Source organism: Cottoperca gobio, chromosome 8 (assembly GCF_900634415.1).
Source record: "Cottoperca gobio chromosome 8, fCotGob3.1, whole genome shotgun sequence".
NCBI lineage: Eukaryota > Metazoa > Chordata > Actinopteri > Perciformes > Bovichtidae > Cottoperca > Cottoperca gobio.
Genome location: NC_041362.1, coordinates 18,495,733 through 18,516,237, shown reverse-complemented (window position 1 = coordinate 18,516,237; position 20,505 = coordinate 18,495,733). Strand labels below are relative to the sequence as shown.

Below are 20,505 nucleotides of genomic sequence, written 5' to 3'. Positions count from 1 at the left end.
GAACTTTATGGGAAATCATGAAAGCGTATGTGAAGGGACAAGTGACATCCTGTAATGCAAGAGAAAACAAAAGGAAATCCAAAACGGTTCCAGAGTTGATGGACAGGATAAAAATGGTTTGACCAATTACACTCAAAACCTCCTCTGAGAATATGTAGTAAACAGAGGGAGAATTCAGCTTGAGACCGGATCGCATTCCCTGACTGATGATGATAGATGTTCATTTAAAATCATAATTTCTATTAACATGGGGAGCGCGCCGGTAACCTTTTGTGCCAACAACAGGTTTTATATCTGCAAGTAGAAGTAACCGGAAGAGCGCAGACCTCCCAGAGTGTTCGCCTTGTTTTGGATCTGCTACAAAAATATGAGGATGGACCTTTTTCGTTATTTCTCTTTCCTTTTATTGCCGTTTGCACTTTCTTGTATTTTATGTATTGCAGCATTATACATGCTGCTGTATGTATTTAAATGTAAAGTACAATGAGTTTACTTGTAATGAAATGTCAATATAAATAAAATAGTAATGCCTTGCCTGAAACACAGTAACATTCCCAGACAGGAACACATTTCATTACTCCTCCACAATTAAAGAGAGCCGTCAGGTGGAGTCTCCACCGGCAGCCTTTCCTCCATGAATGCTCCTCAGACTTTGGCCTCGTAGTTCTTACATTGTACAGAGTGACATTTGCTTTATCTGAACGTCACAATCATTTTAAGCAAAGATAAAAGAACACACGAGAGTGACAGGTGGAAATGACTAACTCAAGTGCAGAAGATGGGAGGATCGATGATTTACAGCAGAAGAATACTCAGGATGAGTCCCAGCATGTCAAAGGCCACATCACATTTTTGAGTAGCTGATAATAGGTTGGGAATAGTAATAAATAATAATGCATTATTTCATATCATTTCATAACATATTCAAATTAATTATCAAAATACCTTTTGTATTAAAAGAAATATTTCACTCTTCAAATCCAAAATATAACTGCTAATCATGACTTATATTTGTTCTCGTGGCATTAAGTGGAACTTGTTCCCCCGTACTAAACCTTACACAAACAGTCCAGCATCAGTCCTTCTATGACTAGATGTCGTGACGCTTGTGCTTTTCATGCCTTTTCTCACTATGCACACACACACACACACACACACACACACACACACACACACAAGAGCGTTATGCAAGAGGCACAAACACGCTGCATACTATTAACCTTTTGTGTCAAACAAATGTCTTGCAGAAAAAGATTCAATACAAATACGTCATATTCTCATATTTTAGTGATTTATCAGTTAACAAAAGTGCATTTGCTTAGAAACTACAGACAGAACACGAGGACTGAGGTGAATCTTCCTGAGAAACTGTCACATTAAACTCACAGGGAGTCTGTGAGTCAGGACACTGGGACGGTGAAAACAGGCAATAGGAAAATGTAAATAAAGACTGCGCCCCTGCCACGCACAATGCTCAATTATTGAATGACAGAAATGGAATAACCTACTTTTGTGTCAGTATGAGAAGCTTAGTGCTCAAACATCAATGATGTCAATTTCAGAGGCTTAATTTCAAGTATATTTAACACACGTATGTAGCACACACCACCACACTGGTATGTCATCAATAACCCTTCTTAGTGGTGTATTAATCATCACTGCAGAACATTTTCCAAGGCCTAGAAAAAGTTTTCTTTAAATGGAAAATATTTTCTATCAAACTTTTAATTGACCATTTGCTATAAATCCCCACTCAAAGTTCTTGGTAATGTTTTTGAGACAATGAGTTGTTGATTTCAGACAGATGTAGAGAAAGGAGACTTCTCATTTGTAGCCATCAACAATTTAGCCGGCTAAAATGATTGCTGTCCCTGAAAGATTTTATCAGCTGCTAATGAGGCTACACGAGTTGGTTGAAAACGCTGTCCCTGGTCAACTTTGTAATGTTTCAAACTGACTCGTTTTGAAACTAGAAACCAGTTAAAGGGTCCCGTAAATCTGAAGGCTAAAGCTACACGTCTCAGGCAAAAGGTAAGCAACATCACCAGTTGATGATCCATGCAGAAGACATGGAAATAAAGAAACAGCATTGCTCTTGTATTGCAGTAAAGAATGTATTAGTCCTAGTATTTTAAGTATGATACAACGTAACTGCTTAACGTTAGTTGCTAAGCTTACACACTCTGATAAGCAAGACAATGGTTGGATTTAAGTTTTAGTCATATAAATATTTTCCAGTTTTATTTTGAACATTATGACAGAAAAGGCTATTAGAATGAGATCTAGACAATGTGTTTGGTGAGCGTAACAATGTCTCGGATAACAAGTTTAGCTTCCAAAAAAGAACAGAGCCGCTAACGTTAGCCTAACTCTAGTCGCATCCTGGACCGGCTCCCACAGTGGGGAAATACTACACAGTGGATGTGCTAGTTGTGCACTGGTAACCTGTAACACCATAATGTAGTATGAAAAACAGCTGCCATTGGAAGTAACAATGGATTACTATAGCAGATAGTAAGCTAGCTAGCTGACCATGCTAATGTTTGAATCTTATGTTCGAGGCGATAAACACACTGTTTAATCCATTCCTTAAAGTTTTACTCTTGATTTTGGTTTTGTTAAGGTTTATAAAAACAGAAAAGAAACCCACCAGCCAAAATCATTATATACGGAGTATCTCTCTTACTACAGCCATGCACACCGCTTCAACATGTAGAGAAATCCAAATCTGACCGAGCTGCTGTGCCTAGTCATGGTCGTTAAGCTATGATCTGTTTGAGGCAGAGGTTTAGCAAATGGTCAATTGATTTGATTAAGCTTTCTTTTTTTTCTCACTATACCAAATATGTTCAAAACCCATGTTTGGCGGCCTGAACTCTGAAACAGCTTGTGTCCTACACAGCTGTCAGACTTCATCCACTGATTGCGTGTTCACAGTTGTATTCATATCATCTTGGACATGAGAGGCCAGACCAACACAGCAAAGGAAACTCTCTTCACTAGAAGTCTTCCTTTTGGTTTCTGAGGGCCGACCTGCACGTGTTTAGCTCATATGTCCAGGTGTCCCAACACCTCAGGATGCCTGCTTGTCCGGGTGGCTCTTTAGCTTGTGGAATTTAACACTGTCAAGCTTCTCGAACCTCTTCTCACAGAACTCGCAGGTGAAGTTGTAGTGGGCCTCTGGAGTGTGCTTCTTCATGTGCCAGTTCAGGGACGCACGCTGGCGACACTGGTAGCCACAAACTTCACATCTGACGGAGGACGTGGGTGAGAAGACAAGCAGGAAGAAACAGGGAAGAAAAGATAGAAGTGACAATCATGTAGATGATTATGGGCACTGTTGAATTCACGAATTTTTATCCTTTGACTAATAAAATCCAGCTTCCAAATGTTTAGATCAATCCTAAAGTTTCACTGACTGGACCAGCTCAGTGCAAAAAATATGTTATAATAAGATCTGTTTCTACGACGGCGTATTCGCGCCATCGTAGGTACCTGTTTTATACTTCTTGTGAATATATTTCAATTCATTTTATTTCCATAAATGTATTTTGTATATACGATTTGTTTACACCTTATTTTGAAAACCACACATATTTCACAGATGTATCCTTCTGCTAACTTTTCCAAGTCTCCTTGTCAGCTCGATCTGGGCCGTTTGAATGCATTTAGTTCGAATGCATATGGTTCACTACAATTTTAGCGTCAGCTGATTTGACCACAGAGATGCGAGTGACGCGCGGCTCGACCACAGTGAGATGAGGTTGATCCAACCTTAGTGAAGGCATTCCTTAAAAACTCAAATATTTTTTCTTCATTTTTGTTTCTGGTAAATTTTTGACATTTTTCTATTAATTGTATAACATATGTACGTAGTCTCCCTGTGACGTCCCCCATAGGTTTCTGAAGAGCCGCAGTGAAGCTCAAAGGGGGTGACTCCGGACGTCGCCATCTTGGCAATGACAACACTAACACTAATATAAAACTGGGCAAAGAGGTGGACCGACGAGGCAGCAGAGCAGACAGCTAGTGGCTAGCGACCTGTAACTGCACCCACCTGTCACTCAAAGCGGCTACTCCCTAAATAATGTGTAACTTTAAGCCTTAATGTAATTTAAACTGTTGAGTTATGGAAAAATTCACCCCCCATATAGTTCACATGAACAAACTTATCTATGGAGACAAAAAACTGTTTTTTGTTCCATACTGCAAACATGTTTATTTCTGCTGTAAAGGGCGTGGGGTCTCTGAAGGTTGGACACGCTTTTGGAGCAAGCCTCAAGTGGCCAATCGAGGAACTGCAGCTTTTTGGCACTTCCACAAAGGTTTAATTTTTCAACACTAAAGGTTGCCTCTTGGTTTTTCCTTGTAAATTTACGACTGTTATCTCGGTTATTGGAATATTACCCGGCTCTGAAATTATTATGTTTTAACCTACAATGGTGCTAATGCGGCGTGATCGTTTTCGGCTTCAGTAACTTACTGGAGAGGGGTTTCTCCTGTGTGGGTCCGCCTGTGAACCTCGAGATGATTCTTCCGCTTAAACGACTTTCCGCACGTCTCACAGATGAAATCTCTGACCCCTGTACAAACAGTCAGTTACATTTTGAGGTTTATGAAGTTGACATTCTGACATGACAAGTGTGTCTTTGTCAGCCCACCTGAGTGGATGATCATATGGCGATGCAGGTGGTTCGACAGGTAGAACTTTTTTCCGCAGCCTGGATGGGGGCAAACCTTGGTTCTCCCTTTCCTGTGAACAAGGTTGACGTGATTCTACAGAGAGGAGGGAGTGAACCAAAGACATTTCTAAATAACCAAACAAACAGAAGCTGAAATGTAAAACTATGAACGTAAAATGTTTTACCTGAAAGCTGCTAATAGCTACATAGACTTGACTGCAGCCCTCGTATGGACAGTGGAACATCTTGAGCATCCCGTCTGCCTCGATGACTGGGCCCCGCCTGTTTCTCTTTGACCTGACGCTGCAAAAACAGACACTGCAGACTTAGTTCACAATAACAAGAGGACTCTAAGTGGAGGGGAGTTGGATTACTATCTCTGCTTAGCTCCTAAACTTCCAAACCTTCTCAATCCGTCTGAATGTGCATTGCACTGGAATACGAATATTTGAACCACTAACCTGCTCAGACCGCGCTGCAGCTCTCTGTCACTACTCAGCTCCAAAGTGTCGACAGTGGGCTGCAGCAGCTGTTTGTCACTCAAACCTGCAGAGAAAAAGTGTGAAAACTTATTGCAAAATGACTTGTGCAGGTGTTGGCAGAATCATAATGTCACACTAGTCAAGTCTGTACGGCCTCTGATGCAGTGGAGTAGAAGTAGAAAGTACAGTACAAGTAGCTCAAATTTGAGTAAATGTACTTAATTACTTCCCACCGCCCATAAGAACAGGGAAGTCCCACATTTGGATTCAGCCTTTGTGTACACATTTCCAAACATTGCAGTGCCAGTTCTGAACGTAGCGCACCTGTCATGGAGTCCTCATCCTCTGCTGTTGTGAGTTTTGAGTCAGACGTGCACACCTGGTTGTAGGTGACACCCCCGATGACAGTGCAGGTGACCTCCTCCACGTTTCCGCCGCCCATGTTGAGGTGGATGCCCTCTGATGCCAGGGCCTCATAGCTGGGGCCTGTGATGATAATTAACTAGGGATGAAAAAAACAATGGTAGCTTTTGAGAAAAGAAACGGAACACTCCTTGGTGTGCGCCACCCGTGGGTGCTGGTGGGAAAAATTTTTATTCACTTTTGTAACTGGTGTCCCGGTTCTGGGCGAAGCAAGGAAAAGGCTGATTCTGGCCGTGATTTATGCATGAAAAGTATTAAATATGACATTTAAAAAATGTATGCTACTTGTGATGAATGAGTCTGATTTCTCTCATTACAGTAAAGAAATGTGCCATACCTCTGATTATTTGGGAGAAAATAGACGTAGAAATCGATGCACGTACAACCGCGAGAAGCAGGAACAAGCGTTGATGGTCAACTGAAAACTGACCAAGTCATGCAGCAACATGCGTATTTTAAGCATATAATACTTGTAAAAGCAAATTTGCGTTAGCGGTAAGAATTTACTGACTATGACGGAACAAATAACTCGGCAGAGCTATTGCACCCATATACTTCTAGCACCAACATCTCTGCACTGCACTCATTCACAGACCTGTGAGCCTTCCAAAGCCGTCCTCTGGTCAGGAATCTCACAGCTGGTCACCACTGTCTGCAGAGTCTGAGGGTCAAACAGCTCGCTCTGCTCTTCCTGCATGGGCGGTGGGACCGACAGCTCCGGTCCGACTGAGCCATTCAAGCTCTGCGACAGCACCGAGTCCTTGTCCAGCTTCTCAAGTTTATCAGCTAAGGATGGCGTCACTGTAACGCACTCGTATCCATGCGGCACAGTCCTGATCTCTTCTTCCTCTCCGTCTCGCCTCAGATCCTCAGACTCCTCCTCCCCTTCCTCCTCTTCCTCCTCTTCCTCCTCCTCCGAGGGGATGGAGTGAAACGCTGCAGGGGAGCCTTGCTGTCGCTCCATGACCATCTCCATCTCCCAGACATTCTGCCCTGTCAGTGGAACATCCTTGGAGGAGGCTTCTTCACTGGGCTGCTGGTCTGGAGTTGCAGCCTGTTCAATCGGGCTCACAGGCTGAGACACATCCACACTTTCTCCCACATCTAAAGAAAAAGAAGAAAGCTTGTTCAGGATTCACCAGCTACTGATAAACATTTAACTACTCATGATATCAACAATTAGCATTCTGCACCTTTAAACTCTGTTCTTCTCTTCCTGCTCACTACGTCTTTAACCACGTCTGTTGTTGCTGCACTTTGCTCATCGTCCTCTCCGTTCACTCCCTCCTCATGTTCAGAGTCACTTGCCTCCCTCGGTGGTGAGAAAAGGTATTGCACAAATGAGTGGTTAGAGTCACATTGCCAGAGAGCAGTGGTGGAGAAGTTGGGCTGGGGCTCCAGGGCTCTGAGCTGCGGCTCATGAGGGCAGGAGCGCGAGTGCTCCTGGTACCAACACACCAGGCTCTGGAGGCTGGAGACACACTCCTTCCTGCCTGGGAAACAACAAGTCAGCCGAAAGGACAATCGCAGACGAGTGAAGAAGGATTTTGTTACATTTTAATCTTGTGAATGGATTTTTGTTGGAAAAACATTCAGGGGAAACAATTATTTGTACAAAAAAACACAACAAAACACACCAAATGCTTTTCTTCCCTACAGAAGCCTATTTCTACCAACCATAGAAATAACATGGATAACAGGTTAGGATTAAAAACATGTAAATACTGTCAACATTGTGAGATACTGAAACATAATTATGTAATATGTCACAAGTTTGGCATTTTAAGTCAAATCAACTCTAACCCTGACAGTTATTTTCATTATGGATTATTTTGTCAGATTTACACGTCAAATGTTATGATATTTAAGATATTATTTGGAACTAGGTAATGTTTCTGTCTAAAATACTACTTGTACAAATAAGCAATTTTCAAATCTTTTAATGTCTACCCAGGTTTGCATTTGAATTCCTAACGGGAAAATGAGCTACCTTTAGTGTGGCTGTCCACTCAGTGTTCAAAGTTAATGTAGTCCATTAAAGCAATAAATTCCTCAGTGTGTGCAAGATTGACCGAGGAAGCTGACCTCTTCTGCTTGCGGAGTCGTGCCGGCAGAGCCTACATGTACCAGAATGCATTGCCCGCGAGCTTCTGATGGCCGGAGGGTCCCCGCAGGCCAAATCCTCTTGCACTCATATTTTGGGATGCTATTTTCTTAGAGTGAAACGTAACTTGTTTGTAATACAAGCGAAGACAACAGGCATGTTCTGTTTTTGAGTGGCATGTAGAGTCAGAGACTAGACATCCAAGCCAAAACAGTTTGAAGTTCCTCCTAACCACCGACTACATCACCTGTCACATCAAATGACAGCTTTTGCAGCCAGAGAACTCAAATATCCCGATTAATATCGCGATTAATATAGCGCGCACGGAGGAGTTTATTGCATAAAAGGACTACATTTACCATCAACACCGTATAGACATCCACATAAAAAGGTGACTACTTTTTCCTTTAAGACTTCAAATGTAGTAATGGGCGAATGAAGCTTTTGTGAAGCACTGAACCACTTCAGCCAATTGTTTTGAAAATGGGTTCATTACCGGAAGCTTCATGTACAGTGACCTCTAAGGGAGAAGTGCAAGGCTGCAGTGGATTTAAAGTATCTATGCTGGGAAAATATGGCATAGGTTGGGTGTGCTTGTGTAAATATGGCAGGGGGTGATTATGTTTTGGGCTTTTTATGCCTTTAATAATAGCACAGTTTGAGATTAGAACGGGGGAGAGAAAGGGGATGACTTGCAGCAAATGGCCAGGGGTCAGATTCGAACCCCGACCCGCTCTACCAGGTGAGCTACTGGGGTACCGCAGGGGGTGATTATGTGGGATGGGGAACACTCAAAGATTTTTATTGAGGTACATTATTCTTTCAGATACAGATTTAGATTTGGTTTCTTTACTCGCTCACAAGGAACTAGTTGGCTGGTTCCATAATGATCCAATACAAACGCAATACCAACAACTCAACAGCAACAACGCATACTACGACAACAACCCACACATTGTTCGTTGTTTAGAGTGGTTATAAAGTGTTGAGGCGCTCAAATTCAAAACAGTCTCAACCTGTCACCTGTCAGAATCGAGACGAGGCAGTGCCAGTGAATCACCTGACTGGCCTGCGAACCAGTCCGGTGATTCATTCAGGCAATGAAGCGGTTACTGCTTCGGACGTCATAGGTCACGTGATTTGAAGCAAGCTTAGAAGCAGTGGTTCTATGGAATTGTAGTTCAGCGTTTGAAGCACGTATCGAAGCTTTAGTCTCGTGTCGCACTGCCATCACTAGTAATAAGTATACCCACATGGAATCAGTTGGCTGCAGGCATACACAGCAAACCGCATGAGAGCAGATTTCAGGCTGAAAAGATCCAATAACAGAATTATCTGACTTATTAAATATAAAGAAACTGGTGACTTGAAACAGATCGTCATAGAAGCAAATACCACACACCTCAAAAACACTGATCTAAAATATCCCATCTGGCAATGGCACCACTCACCTTTTTTCTGTTTTACTGAGATTTCTGGAGCAATCTTCTTCCTGTAATGCAGTGAATTGGACAATGACTGGTCAGGTCAAGCAGAATAAAACACCTTCTCAATGAAACTGAAAAATAGCCCTAAAAGTAAATAAGATGGGCTGATAGAATAGAGGGAAAAACTAAACATGTGACAGCACATCCTTTTGATAAAGATGTGCACGCTCTGTTAAGGTAACGTTAGCTTGTATAAAGCATTGACTGGGCTCACCCGCAGTATTCCTGCTGGTATTTCTCTCCATATGTGGAGTTGAGCAGGATCAGATACTCTGCCAGCCCAGCATCACTCAGGCTGGTCCGCCTGCGGAGCTCACTCCACAGCTTGTGCGACTCTCCCAGGTACACTCTCCTCACATCGTACTTCTTTCGGGATTCAAGTCGCCTCTGTGCTCGGTCGGAGTCTGTGAGCCTGGGTCGTCCTCTGCAACGCCTCAAACCACCCTTCTCCTGGTCCCCGGCTTGGTCATCGTCCAGGGGAACTTCCAACTCTGCCAGGCTATGCGCCATCTTGGCCACAACAGCTGATGTTGTGTTTACGCAGCGTCCCGGAAGTTGTCAGATTTAACAGGAAGCACGGATACAGATGCTTTTTTCTGGTTGTCTTCGCCTCACAACGGATTGAAAACTCTACCGTAACAGTGCCGAACACAGTCGTGCACCACATGGATACATGTCTGTTGAAATACTATGAGAAATACTCATTGTGTACACCGAGCGGAACGGTACAGCGATCAAAGCGTTTTTCACACGGACCTGCAGCAGCACGAACACCAATGTGCAAGATGTAAACCGACGCGGGAAACTTCAGTGTGAACGTCAATATCAGACGACAAAACTACGGGGAAAGTGTATAGTGACAGTCATGACAGACATTTTAACACTTGTGTTTAGGACTTTTATGTCACAAACAGACGTACGGAAGGAGCTTACAGTCGTCCCTCCGTCTCCCGCCAGCTGCAGCGCGCTGCTGGTGGGACACAGCCGCATCAGCCGCTCTGTGCTGCTGCTGGCGGCCGTGGCGGCGGCCTCGGAGATGGGAATGAGAGTGGTGTTCTTCACCCAAACACAAATTCAGAGCCTCCCAGTGTCACTGCAGAAGTGTGTCCCCAGCCTGAGCCCAGAGAGTCTAAAGGTACTTTTCCTCTCAAACTGTGTGCTTTATATATGTTTGTTAGTAGTGGGTTTATTTATGGTTAATAAATAATTTACTAATCCTTTATAGATCCATAAACCTGTTTTGAGATTAAAGTTTGGGTTTTGTGAAAAACCTCTCTCAGGATGATTTATTAATGAATTAAATTCAGATATTTTTATAGAACGTTTTTCACATTTTTTTATTTTTTATTTTATTTTCTCTTTCTATGTTTATAAAAGAAAAATCCTGAAAACCTACTTGGCAATATACCTGATTTTGATTCTGATTGTATTAACTGTTGATTAGCATTAACAACTGAGGGCTTTATTAGTTATTGTTATAATAAAATAAAAATCTTTATTAATGTAACCAAAGACATGAAGCTTTATTAGAAAGTGAAAAACTCATAAACATTTATTAATTACTTGAATATTAATGACTCACCAGCAAGAGAACATTTTCATAACCCGCCTACCCAAAAGTTATGGTTCATTAAATTAATTTATTAATCAATAATAAATCCCTTAGTTTAAGGGTGACTTGTGAAAAAGTGGTTCCGTATATTTTTTCCATTTTGCTTTATAAATAATTTGAACAATTAATCTATTGATATAAATGTTGTTGACTTGTTGTTGAAAATAAAATAACTATTTTGATAATATATACATTGTGTCAGTAATTTTTCAAGCAAAATGCCAAACATTATTTTGCTACAAATGTGAGGACTTTGTTTGGTTTTGTATGATAGTAAACTGAATATGTTTGAGTTTTGGACTGAACAAATCAAGATGTAAAGGTGTTGTATGCTAATATTTGAAACTTCATAGACTAAACCAGTTATTCTCAAAGTGGGTCTGTGGCTCTCTGCCAGGAGTCTGTGAAAAGATTTTACAGCATTCATTTAAATTATATGAATTAATGTTTCATTTTGTGATAAAGTTCCTAATAAAATGAGAAAATACTTTTAATTTGTCAAGTATTTATTCACGCAGGAGTGTATCATGTGATTATTTCATATAGACTTTTTATTTAGTGATTTACAAGATGTTTCAAATCGTTATCCAGATATGAAATGATCCGTATCGTGATAGATTTTGGCTAAATTGCCCAGTCCTAAATAATATTCAAATTTTAAAATCTATAATAGTTCATAGATTATATTCTAATCTAACAAATCTATAACTATTAATATTAATCTGCAAATATTTGTAATACATGTCTAATATCTTTCTCATACATGTCTAATATCTTTCTCATACATTTCTTTGTTGTTCTTTCACATAACTATGAATGTAGAAGTGTAAAAAAATATGCCACGTTAAATTATTTCAACAATCATATTTCTGAGCAGCTACCTTGATTAATACAACTTCTGTCTTTCAACTTTCTTCTTCTTTTTCTTTTTAAAGAAAATCAAATTTTCCTATCCCAGGACAGTGGAGGAGCTGCTGCAGCAGGTGGCCGGCCTTCACGAGCCCCCCAACACGTCTCCCACACCTCCCTCACTGATCATAGTGGACAGGCTGGAGGGTTACCTGTGTGGAGGAGCAGGCGGCAGCCTTAGTGGATTTCAGCCAGGAGAGCAGTCCTGCGCTGCACACCTGTCCGCACTGCTCTGCGACACTGCTGCCTTCCTCACACAACTCCTGAAACAACGCTCTCCAAGCTCGGCCCCCTGCCGCGTCATCGCCTCTTTCCAGTCAGAAGTGGACACTGGGCAAGTCGGCAGGGAGGCCTCTGCCACAGATCCCATCCTCGCTGTTCTTGATCGATATTTCCAGGTGCGCTGTACTCTGGACCGAGACAGCAGCTATGAAGCTGCAGCAGCTGGACTGCAGGATGTGTGGCACGTTTACCTTTCTAGGACAGGCATCACGGAGGCCTCTTGTACTGAAGACTGTGAGGACGGGCCGGCTGTCGCCCAAGAGTGGCAGCTGTTAATTTCGCCTGATGGTTTAATGGAGTTTAAGTTGCCTTAAAAATATTTGTATCAAAGACTGTAGCATTGGATTATTTTCTTTTTTTTAGCTCCCCCTGCCTTTAATTTAAGCCGTTAGGTATTTGCATTGATGATGAGATGTTTTCAGCCATGCCTCAACAGTTAATCAGAGTAGTTATTGCCTTTGCCTTGACTGTCATGTAGAGCTGCAACAATTAGACCATCGTCTAATAATCGCTAACTGTTCTTGAATAGTATTTTTCATGCAGAAATGTCAGAAAATGTGGTTTTCAGCCTCTCAAATATGTTGATTTTATATCATCTTAAAGTGAATATCTTTGGGTTTAGGACTAACAAAACAAGACATTTATAGACGTCACCCTGGACTTTGAGAAACTGGGATGGACATTTGTCACTATTTTCTGACATGTTATAGACCAAGCAATTAATCTAGAAAATAATCGGTAGTTTAAAAGGATGATAAAAATAACCGTTAGTTGCAGCCCTGCTTTCATGACTCTGGGACCAAACAATCTTTTACTTGTAATCTGCTGCTCGCCCTCTCAGATAGCAGCTAACAGGATCACTGACAGGATACTGGTTGTAAATGGAAATGTTTCTGAAAATGAAAAACATGGAACAAAATATTACTCTACTTCTAAATAAACTACTAATAGGCTTTCTCTTCAAATATAATATATGTGTTCCACAAATGTAAAACAATGGATATTAAAAAGGAATAGATTTAGTTTTTAGCTTATTTGATAAATCATTAATTGCTGGTTGCAAAAATAGAAGTCGACAATGTATAGTTAAGTTTTTATTTTTTTACTTTTAGAGTAGCTACAATTTCAGTTACAAGATATTTTTTCCAAAGCAAACAAGCATGAAAACATGGAAATGATTCAGTTTGATTTAAAAACGGCAATGAATTTAAATGTTTTGAATAGAAATGTATATGTGTAACTGTATATGCTCGGCTCGTTAGATGGCAGCAGTCACTAAAAACACAAGCTAATAAACATGACAAGAAAATAAAAGACTAACAACTACAGTTACATCAGAATTAATATTGACTACAGTAGTACTAATTATACTTAATTTGTTCCAGGATTCCACATTTGTAATAAAATACAAAAACCATCATATTATTTACAAATACAGTGAGGTTCTTCCGATTTGGAAATGACATTAAAGTAATGGCTGCGGGTCAGGGCTGGCCGATATGGAGAAAATCAAATATTACAATATTTCTGACCAAATACCTCAATATCGATATTGCGACGATATTGTAGAGTTTACTATATATTTGGTGCTTTAACAAAATATTTACACAATATTGATATTATATATTTATATATATTATCAATTCATTGCCCAGCCCTACTGCAGGGTTCAAGTGTAAGCTTTTTGATTTAAATTTGAGGCTATTTTTCAAATATAAGGCTGGCAATTTTCTATGTTTTTGTTATTGTCAACAAATCCCAAAACCAACAGAGTTAGTATGTTTTATGAGTGTTATCAGTGTTAGTATATATGACTTTCCTACCCTGTCAGTGGCATTCAACCTCAAGCCCATTGGTTCTTACTAAATCTTTATTTCCTTAAACATCTGGGCATTGTAGTTTTTAGCAAACATTCGTCAAAGAGGAGTAACTGGTATTAATACATATTTGGTGTATGCGAGTTTGACTCAAAAATAAACCCTAGTACCCATGTTCAGCATAATAATGGAACATGTCACGTTCTTTTAAAGAATGGCAACGTTGGTCAGTTGGTCTGTCAGTTTACTTTATTCCAAACTGAAATATCTTAACAATTACTTTATGGATTGCCATGAAATGTGTACATTCAGCGTCCTCAGTGGATGAAGTGTTGAATTGAAGTTGAACATTGTAATCTGTCCAACACTATGGTTTATGACCAACCACCTGCAAACATGACATTCCCATTAGCCTCAGCTGTGCGTTGCATATAGTGTTTATTGTCAATTGTTAGCATGGACACTCTAATAATGTTGGCAAAAACTAACACGTTGAAAATGGTAAACATTATACCTGCTAAACATGTAGCATGCTGACATTAGCATTTAGCAAAAAGCACTGCTGTGCCTAATGTTGTTCACGTCATATGGGGTGAATAACAGAAATGGGAAAGACTTCCATGTACGTAACTGCAAGAATTCATGTCATCGATAATGATTAGAGAGAGGTATGCTATATCAGGCTTTGATTACACGGGCAACACATGGAGGCAGGATTTGTTGACGATACAAAACATATTGAATATCACAATATCCGTTAACACATATCAAAGGAACAGGGAAAGCGCATTGGCCTGTATTGTTCATTCTCAGGATGTCTGTTCTGTATTTTAAGATAATAGCCATTCTGTCATTCAAGCTTAAAAAGTACACTTGCCTTACATATGAATGAAAGTCACTGAAAACACTCAAAGTTTGTTGAATTATAAAAGGAAATCTGCTGTGATCTACATGATAGGATACTTACAGATCAGCATGCAGACCTTTGCACTGACTATCAGTATTTGGTGTAAACCACAGCTGTGGTTCGGATAAAGTACGAATGCTGTATGTACATCCAGCGGACTCTTCCTCCTAAGTCCTTTAGCTCTACTTCGGTATCAGTCTGCTCCCAATTCCTTGGTACACCTTTTTGAACAGTTAATAAGAGGCTGACTTTGGTTGAATATCCAAAAACCCTTCACCGAGCCTGCTTCAAGGCTCAGTCCATGTGTAGCCCGTCCAGCTTTGCTCCCTCTCAGCCGTCATCGTCAACGGGGTAATGCCTCAGCAGGAAGGGCCTTCTAGGAGTGGGGATCTCGTTCTTGTACTCATTGGCGTAGATGACCACTTTTCCAATGTCGTCTACTCTGGTCATGGGGCTGTAATCCATAGAGACCCCAGAGTCTGCCACTGCCATGTAGGTGTACCCAGGGCCTTTGGCCATCCAGGCGGGGTTTGGGTACTCGAAGCTGGACTGTGACGAGAGGCGACCCGACCCGAAGCTCTGCTGCACGGATCCCAGGTCGGAGTGAGATTCATAAGACACTGTCTTTCTGGAGGCAAAAAGCACCTCGAGGGGTAAGGTCTCCTCAAGAACATCATCATGGTGTTCGTCTACGCTGCGGTTGTTGGCGCTGAGGGTGACGTAGGCGTCTTGGGACTCCAGCAGAGAGGACTTGGAGCAGGGAACGGGGTTCTGGTGGAGTGCCCTTAAGCGGTCCATCAGCCAATGGTTGTGTGGTGTTGCTCTCCATTGCTCTGACAGAGCTGAATCATCGCTTTCCAACAAATCTCTCTGGTCCAGTCCTGTCTTTACGTCCTTGTCCTCCTTTCCGCCTGTGGTCAAAGCTCCAGATACCTTAGGTGGCAAAGGCGGGAAAGGCAGTGAGGGGTGTGGGAGTTCTGACAGGACTTCCAGAGGAGAAGGGCATTCTTCCGAGTAGAAAAGAGCTGGACTCAACCATATGCCTCCATTGGTCTGCCCTAACCACTCCTGTATAAAAACACAAACAAGGATTATTAAAACTGAAAATGTCTGGCTTTGACTTTTTTGGAACTCTCAATAATTCCTGTCTCCTAAGTGGGCGTGGTCTAATGTATTTACATTTTGTTTTGCTAGCATTAGATATTTACAAAGCTAACAGCAATATTTAGCATTACGAAAATAAGTTAGCTAAAACGCTAATTGATTTTAGTAAATGTTGACAGTGTCGCTAGATTCCTAACGTCAACAGACCGACAGTTCAGCTCTGTGTTTCCAGATGTCGCGAGAGTGGTGCTGAGACAGAGACAGGTCTTTAACAACACACACAACATCTCTACTGATTTGTCTGTCTGAACAATGCCATGTTATTGTCAAAATGTTTGGATGGTATGTGACTTGTGAAAGATTTTTCCAATATTTACTTCAGTGAAAATGTGGCGCAATAATCCGTCATAATCTGTGTTCACGTTCACTTCTCCCACTCGAGTTAATAGACTCAGGACTGCCGCTAGTCTCCTAAAAGGGCGTGGCAGTGACAGACCCATGTTACATAGATACAGGAAACGGACTCTCAGTGCACCATCTCCTTTCTAGACTTTCTCTGGTAACGCCATGAGGTTGACATATGTGGTATTGAGTGAAATGTCTCAACTACCATTGGATTGATTCCAATAGATTGGCCAACGTTCCAAAATGGCAGTTCTTTAGTTCTTAAATATTAACAAGCTAACGCGCTAAACTAAGACTGTGAACAACATGGTAAACATTATACCTGCTAAACATGCTAGCATTGTCATTGTGAGCATGTTAGCATGCTGAGGTTAGCATTTAGCACAACACAGTCTCACAGAGCCACCAGCATGGCTGTTAACTTTTCTTGTTCTTACTTGAAAGTCGCCACCATAAACACTGAACAGGTCTTGGAATTTGCTGTCAGGAGTTGGAATAGTCGGCCAAATCTTCTTTACAACAAACCTGAAAAGAGCACAGATACTGAAAATATAATTCTACATTTGTATTTTTCCATTAATCAGTACAGTAAGACTTAGTAGCTAATATATATATAAATATAAATATATATAAAATAAATATAATATATAATAAATATATATATATAATAATATATATATATATATATATATATATATATATATATATATATATATATATAAAAGCTATTTTGTGCTGGTTATCTGACCTTCGATGGGACAGGAGCACGGTGAGAGACAGCACAATGAGGATGAAGGAGATGATGAGAGTCAGGGACATGATGAGGTGGTCGAGTTCTGGAGGAGGCACAGAATGGAAATAAATAAAACCTGTGCGTACTGGATCTTTCCATATACAGTAAAAATGTGGCACTACACATTCCCTTTCAAAATGAATATGCTGCTGGGAATATGCAAAACATTTTTTATTACTCACCCGCAGGCAGTGTTTCCATGAACACCGGGTCACTCCAGGCACTCCAATAGCCATTGTAGCTAATCCCGTCGAGCTTCACACGGACTTGCATCTTGAACTTTGTGCCCGGCTGCAGACCTCTCAGGATCAGCTCTGAGCTGGCTCGTACCACCTCTACCTGCAAAACAGTCCTCAGCTCATCAATACAGGTCCATGTGTGTCCCTACCATTCAACAAACCTGCTGCTCAAAGCTTTGTTCAACCTCTAACATATCAGTGCAGCCTGGTTTCCTAAAAATTACTTTCCCATACAACGAAACTGCGTCAATTATGTTTTGAGGGAAATGTATTTTCTCCCAGGTTACGTTTGCTTTGACAAATCACAAATATGTTTCTAATCAAAGTCTGTGGAAGTCGCATGGGGAGGAGGTTGGAGTAGATGCATGCAAGTAGTTTCAATTCACAATGTTATCCACATGTATAAATCTGCAACCGTACTCCAGGAGAAAACAGGTTTTCATTCGAAACGTAATTGAGAATTCAGTTTAGTTGTCGGGGAACGTCATTTTTAGGAGACTGGCTTGATCAGTGAGGTCATGCAGGGCATCAAAATAACTGTCCTACCTGTCCAACGTAGCTGTCCGCCGTAGTGTAGCTGACCTCGTACATCATGCTGTCATCCATGTACTTGAGTGGAGGAGGCACCCAGCTGACATTCAGCTGACCTTGCTGACCCGTGCTGCTCACCGTCACGTTAGCCGGAGGGTCCGGAAGAACTGCCGAGCAGATAGACAGGAGGAGGCTTGTTAACTTGTTAGCCGTGTCTACTGTTTTGTTGCAGAGCAGGTAACGTACGATGGGTTTTTATAGCTTTTTTCTCTAGAATAGTTTACCTGTTACAGCTATTAACAACGTTGATGAGAGCTGTGAGAGTGAACCAATAAGCGAACAGTAAAGTTGCCATGTTCATTGTTGTACATTCATAATGCTAATTTTGGGGGAGTGGCTTTGGACGGAGACGGGCTGTCAGTGTTGCCAACTTGGCAACTTTCTCGCTAGATTTAGAAACTTTTTTAGCTAGTGCTGCTAGCTACTTTCATTAGAAAAGAGTTGGCACCAATGGGCTGAGTATTTCCCTAACCCAAGCAAAAAAAAGAAAAAACGTAGTTATTGGGAATTTTAAAGGCAATGAAAATTTATGTAATCCGTCATTCTTACACAAACCTTTTGAATGCACTCATAGATAGATAGATAGATAGATAGATAGATAGATAGATAGATAGATAGATAGATAGATAGATAGATAGATAGATAGATAGATAGATAGATAGATAGATAGATAGATAGATAGAGGGTAATCCTATGTTTGCTCTGCTGTTTAATGAATGCAGTAAAGTTACTTACAGACAAGCTCGATGAAAAGGCTGCGGTTGTGGATTAGTCTTCCCTCTCGATGAACTTGTATGTCCATTTGGACAAACATCTGGGTTTGGTTCAGATGGCAGACGAACAGCCTCTTCCCGCCGGCTGCAGGGAGTGCTCTCAGTGGGCACCTGCTGCTGTTTTCATTCCTGCTCGGGACAGAGGAAGACAGAAGAACTGTGAGTCAGAGAGAGGTTTTCTTTTTCTTATAATTCCAACATAGCACTTTGCTGAATGGTATTGTTTGTATGTATTTAGACTGATATATTGAACTTTTATCAAATATCAGGCTCCTAAAACATGTCTGTAAACTGACACTTTTTAACCACAGTATAATGACCATTTGGACACCACAGGGCTTGTTGTTATACTGACTGTGACTTACTGATAGGTGTATGTGAAGGAGTACTGATCCAAAGAGCCGGCCCGCTCTTCATCTTCCTCCCAGAAGCATGTGAAGTCCTTCCTGCCTTCAACGAAGCACTTTGGGTTTTCTGGCTCCTCTTTCAGCAGCATAGACACTGAGAAGGGGAAGTTAAGAGGCAACAGACAGTGTGAGAGAAGCCAAAGCTTTTTTGCTTCTTATTAAGCAAACCAAATCCAATCAGCTATATGTGTATGTTATACTTTCATTTTAATTCAGATATAATGTACATATTTTTATAAAGGCTGATTTTTAATATTTCTGATGTAATTGTATTCTCTTCTATCGTTACATTTCTTGATCTTTGTACTTTTATTTTTGATTGAATTTCTCTTTCTATGTTAATACACCAAAGCTCACTTAACGGTTTCTGAACTATTTGAGAGGGAGATCTGATGTTGTAAATATTGCCACTTATTTTACTTTTGCTATTCTGTTGTTACTACAGGTAACAATACAAAAACATAGTCATCTTACTTTTTCTTTCGGAATCTCGTGCTCCCTGGGCGATGGAAGAATTTCGAATGGCGCAGAATATCATAAAAAGCGCCAACAATCGTCTCAGGTGATCGCATATCATCCTTTTGTCTTCTCTGTGAACAGAAAGACTTTTTCCTTCTGTTGCCTGCCGCCTGCATAACTGGAAAACAACCTGTCACTGACGGGTCTGCTGCAGCTCTCGCTGGGGAGGCTTGTGTTTTTGTGTAGATCGCTCGGATAGCGCAGCACGGTTTCGCGCCTGCTTGTGAGCGATAAGGTGTGCAGAGCCAAGATGTTTACTTTCTCCTAAAGTCAGTGAAGGAGGGTGGGGCCAGTGACCTCTTACTGAATGCTTTACTCTCTTGTTGATGCGCGGAAATCACACGCTCATTGGTGTTTACGACTTGTTATTGCTGCAGTGGAGAAAAGCGTGCATACGTCGAGATGGATGGATGGATATATGGATAGATATATGGCTAGATATGGATATATAGATATATAGATATATAGATATATGGATATATAGATATATGGCTAGATATGGATATATAGATATATAGATATATAGATATATAGATATATGGCTAGATATGGATATATAGATATATAGATATATGGATATATAGATATATGGCTAGATATGGATATATAGATATATAGATATATAGATATATGGCTAGATATGGATATATAGATATATAGATATATGGATATATAGATGCATATGTTGGAGGATGGGAGAAGGGAATAAAGATAATAAGTGAAAGGAATAATTGTAATACTTTTTAAATGTGTCTGAGCACCGGCCTCGTGACTGCCCCCGGGCCAAGTTAATCCCTGCACGTGCCTACAAGTAACGGAAGCAGCAGAGTACTCACACAGCTAAGACGCAGACCTAAACGGTTTCTTATCTACTGACTGCACACACACGTTTTCTTGTCTGACCAGCATTATCAACACACCCCTGTTTCTGCACCCGTGATAAGTGGCACAGGGGGGCGTGGAGCCCCA

The 20,505-nt window shown here is 41.0% G+C and overlaps 4 protein-coding genes across 7 annotated transcripts in view; 1 reads left to right on the top strand and 3 right to left on the bottom strand.

Annotated features, from left to right (window-relative positions):
• The window catches only part of rab3db (RAB3D, member RAS oncogene family, b), a 37,066-nt gene that overhangs the window by 1,809 nt on the left and 14,752 nt on the right, over positions 1-20,505 (bottom strand). The gene's annotated exons all lie outside the window — the stretch shown is intronic.
• On the bottom strand, positions 1,275-9,734 carry znf653 (zinc finger protein 653). Of its 2 annotated transcripts, none has more exons than XM_029437665.1 (10): positions 9,393-9,730; positions 9,143-9,183; positions 6,781-7,080; positions 6,183-6,691; positions 5,489-5,666; positions 5,144-5,228; positions 4,868-4,985; positions 4,662-4,776; positions 4,484-4,583; positions 1,275-3,251 (listed from the first exon to the last, which is right to left on the bottom strand). In XM_029437665.1, exons 1-10 carry the CDS (start codon positions 9,686-9,688, stop codon positions 3,074-3,076), a joined length of 1,920 nt encoding a protein of 639 aa, XP_029293525.1. In that variant the 5' UTR covers positions 9,689-9,730; the 3' UTR covers positions 1,275-3,073. The 2 variants fall into 2 exon arrangements, 1 of the variants encoding a protein (XP_029293525.1); XR_003832651.1 differs by having other exon boundaries at positions 3,117-3,251; positions 4,662-4,753; positions 9,393-9,734.
• On the top strand, positions 9,753-13,401 carry swsap1 (SWIM-type zinc finger 7 associated protein 1). The gene is made up of 2 exons (XM_029437667.1): positions 9,753-10,313; positions 11,726-13,401. Exons 1-2 carry the CDS (start codon positions 10,044-10,046, stop codon positions 12,293-12,295), a joined length of 840 nt encoding a protein of 279 aa, XP_029293527.1. The 5' UTR covers positions 9,753-10,043; the 3' UTR covers positions 12,296-13,401.
• Positions 11,321-19,771, bottom strand: epor (erythropoietin receptor). Of its 3 annotated transcripts, XR_003832653.1 has the most exons (10): positions 19,492-19,730; positions 18,976-19,111; positions 18,573-18,739; positions 17,793-17,944; positions 17,190-17,346; positions 16,963-17,050; positions 16,652-16,739; positions 14,766-15,773; positions 12,797-12,874; positions 11,321-12,263 (listed from the first exon to the last, which is right to left on the bottom strand). XR_003832653.1 is itself a non-coding variant. In XM_029437666.1 (8 exons), exons 1-8 carry the CDS (start codon positions 19,592-19,594, stop codon positions 15,036-15,038), a joined length of 1,629 nt encoding a protein of 542 aa, XP_029293526.1. In that variant the 5' UTR covers positions 19,595-19,771; the 3' UTR covers positions 13,063-15,035. The 3 variants fall into 3 exon arrangements, 1 of the variants encoding a protein (XP_029293526.1); XR_003832652.1 differs by having other exon boundaries at positions 11,321-12,874; XM_029437666.1 differs by lacking the exons at positions 11,321-12,263; positions 12,797-12,874 and having other exon boundaries at positions 13,063-15,773; positions 19,492-19,771.

Bases quoted from the DNA above. Each gene is read 5' to 3' on its own strand.
- znf653 (XM_029437665.1), bottom strand. From the start codon at position 9,688: ATGGCGCATAGCCTGGCAGAGTTGGAAGTTCCCCTGGACGATGACCAA. The intron at 4,777-4,867 runs GTAAAACATTTT...TCCTCTCTGTAG, and splicing joins TAGCTATTAGCAGCTTTCAG to AATCACGTCAACCTTGTTCA. The intron at 3,252-4,483 runs GTAAGTTACTGA...GTCCTCCGTCAG, and splicing joins ACAGGAGAAACCCCTCTCCA to ATGTGAAGTTTGTGGCTACC.
- swsap1 (XM_029437667.1), top strand. From the start codon at position 10,044: ATGACAGACATTTTAACACTTGTGTTTAGGACTTTTATGTCACAAACA. The intron at 10,314-11,725 runs GTACTTTTCCTC...TTCTTTTTAAAG, and splicing joins TGAGCCCAGAGAGTCTAAAG to AAAATCAAATTTTCCTATCC.
- epor (XM_029437666.1), bottom strand. From the start codon at position 19,594: ATGATATGCGATCACCTGAGACGATTGTTGGCGCTTTTTATGATATTC. The intron at 17,347-17,792 runs GTAGGACAGTTA...ACTGTTTTGCAG, and splicing joins CGGACAGCTACGTTGGACAG to GTAGAGGTGGTACGAGCCAG. The intron at 15,774-16,651 runs GTAAGAACAAGA...GTTTTTATACAG, and splicing joins TTTATGGTGGCGACTTTCAA to GAGTGGTTAGGGCAGACCAA.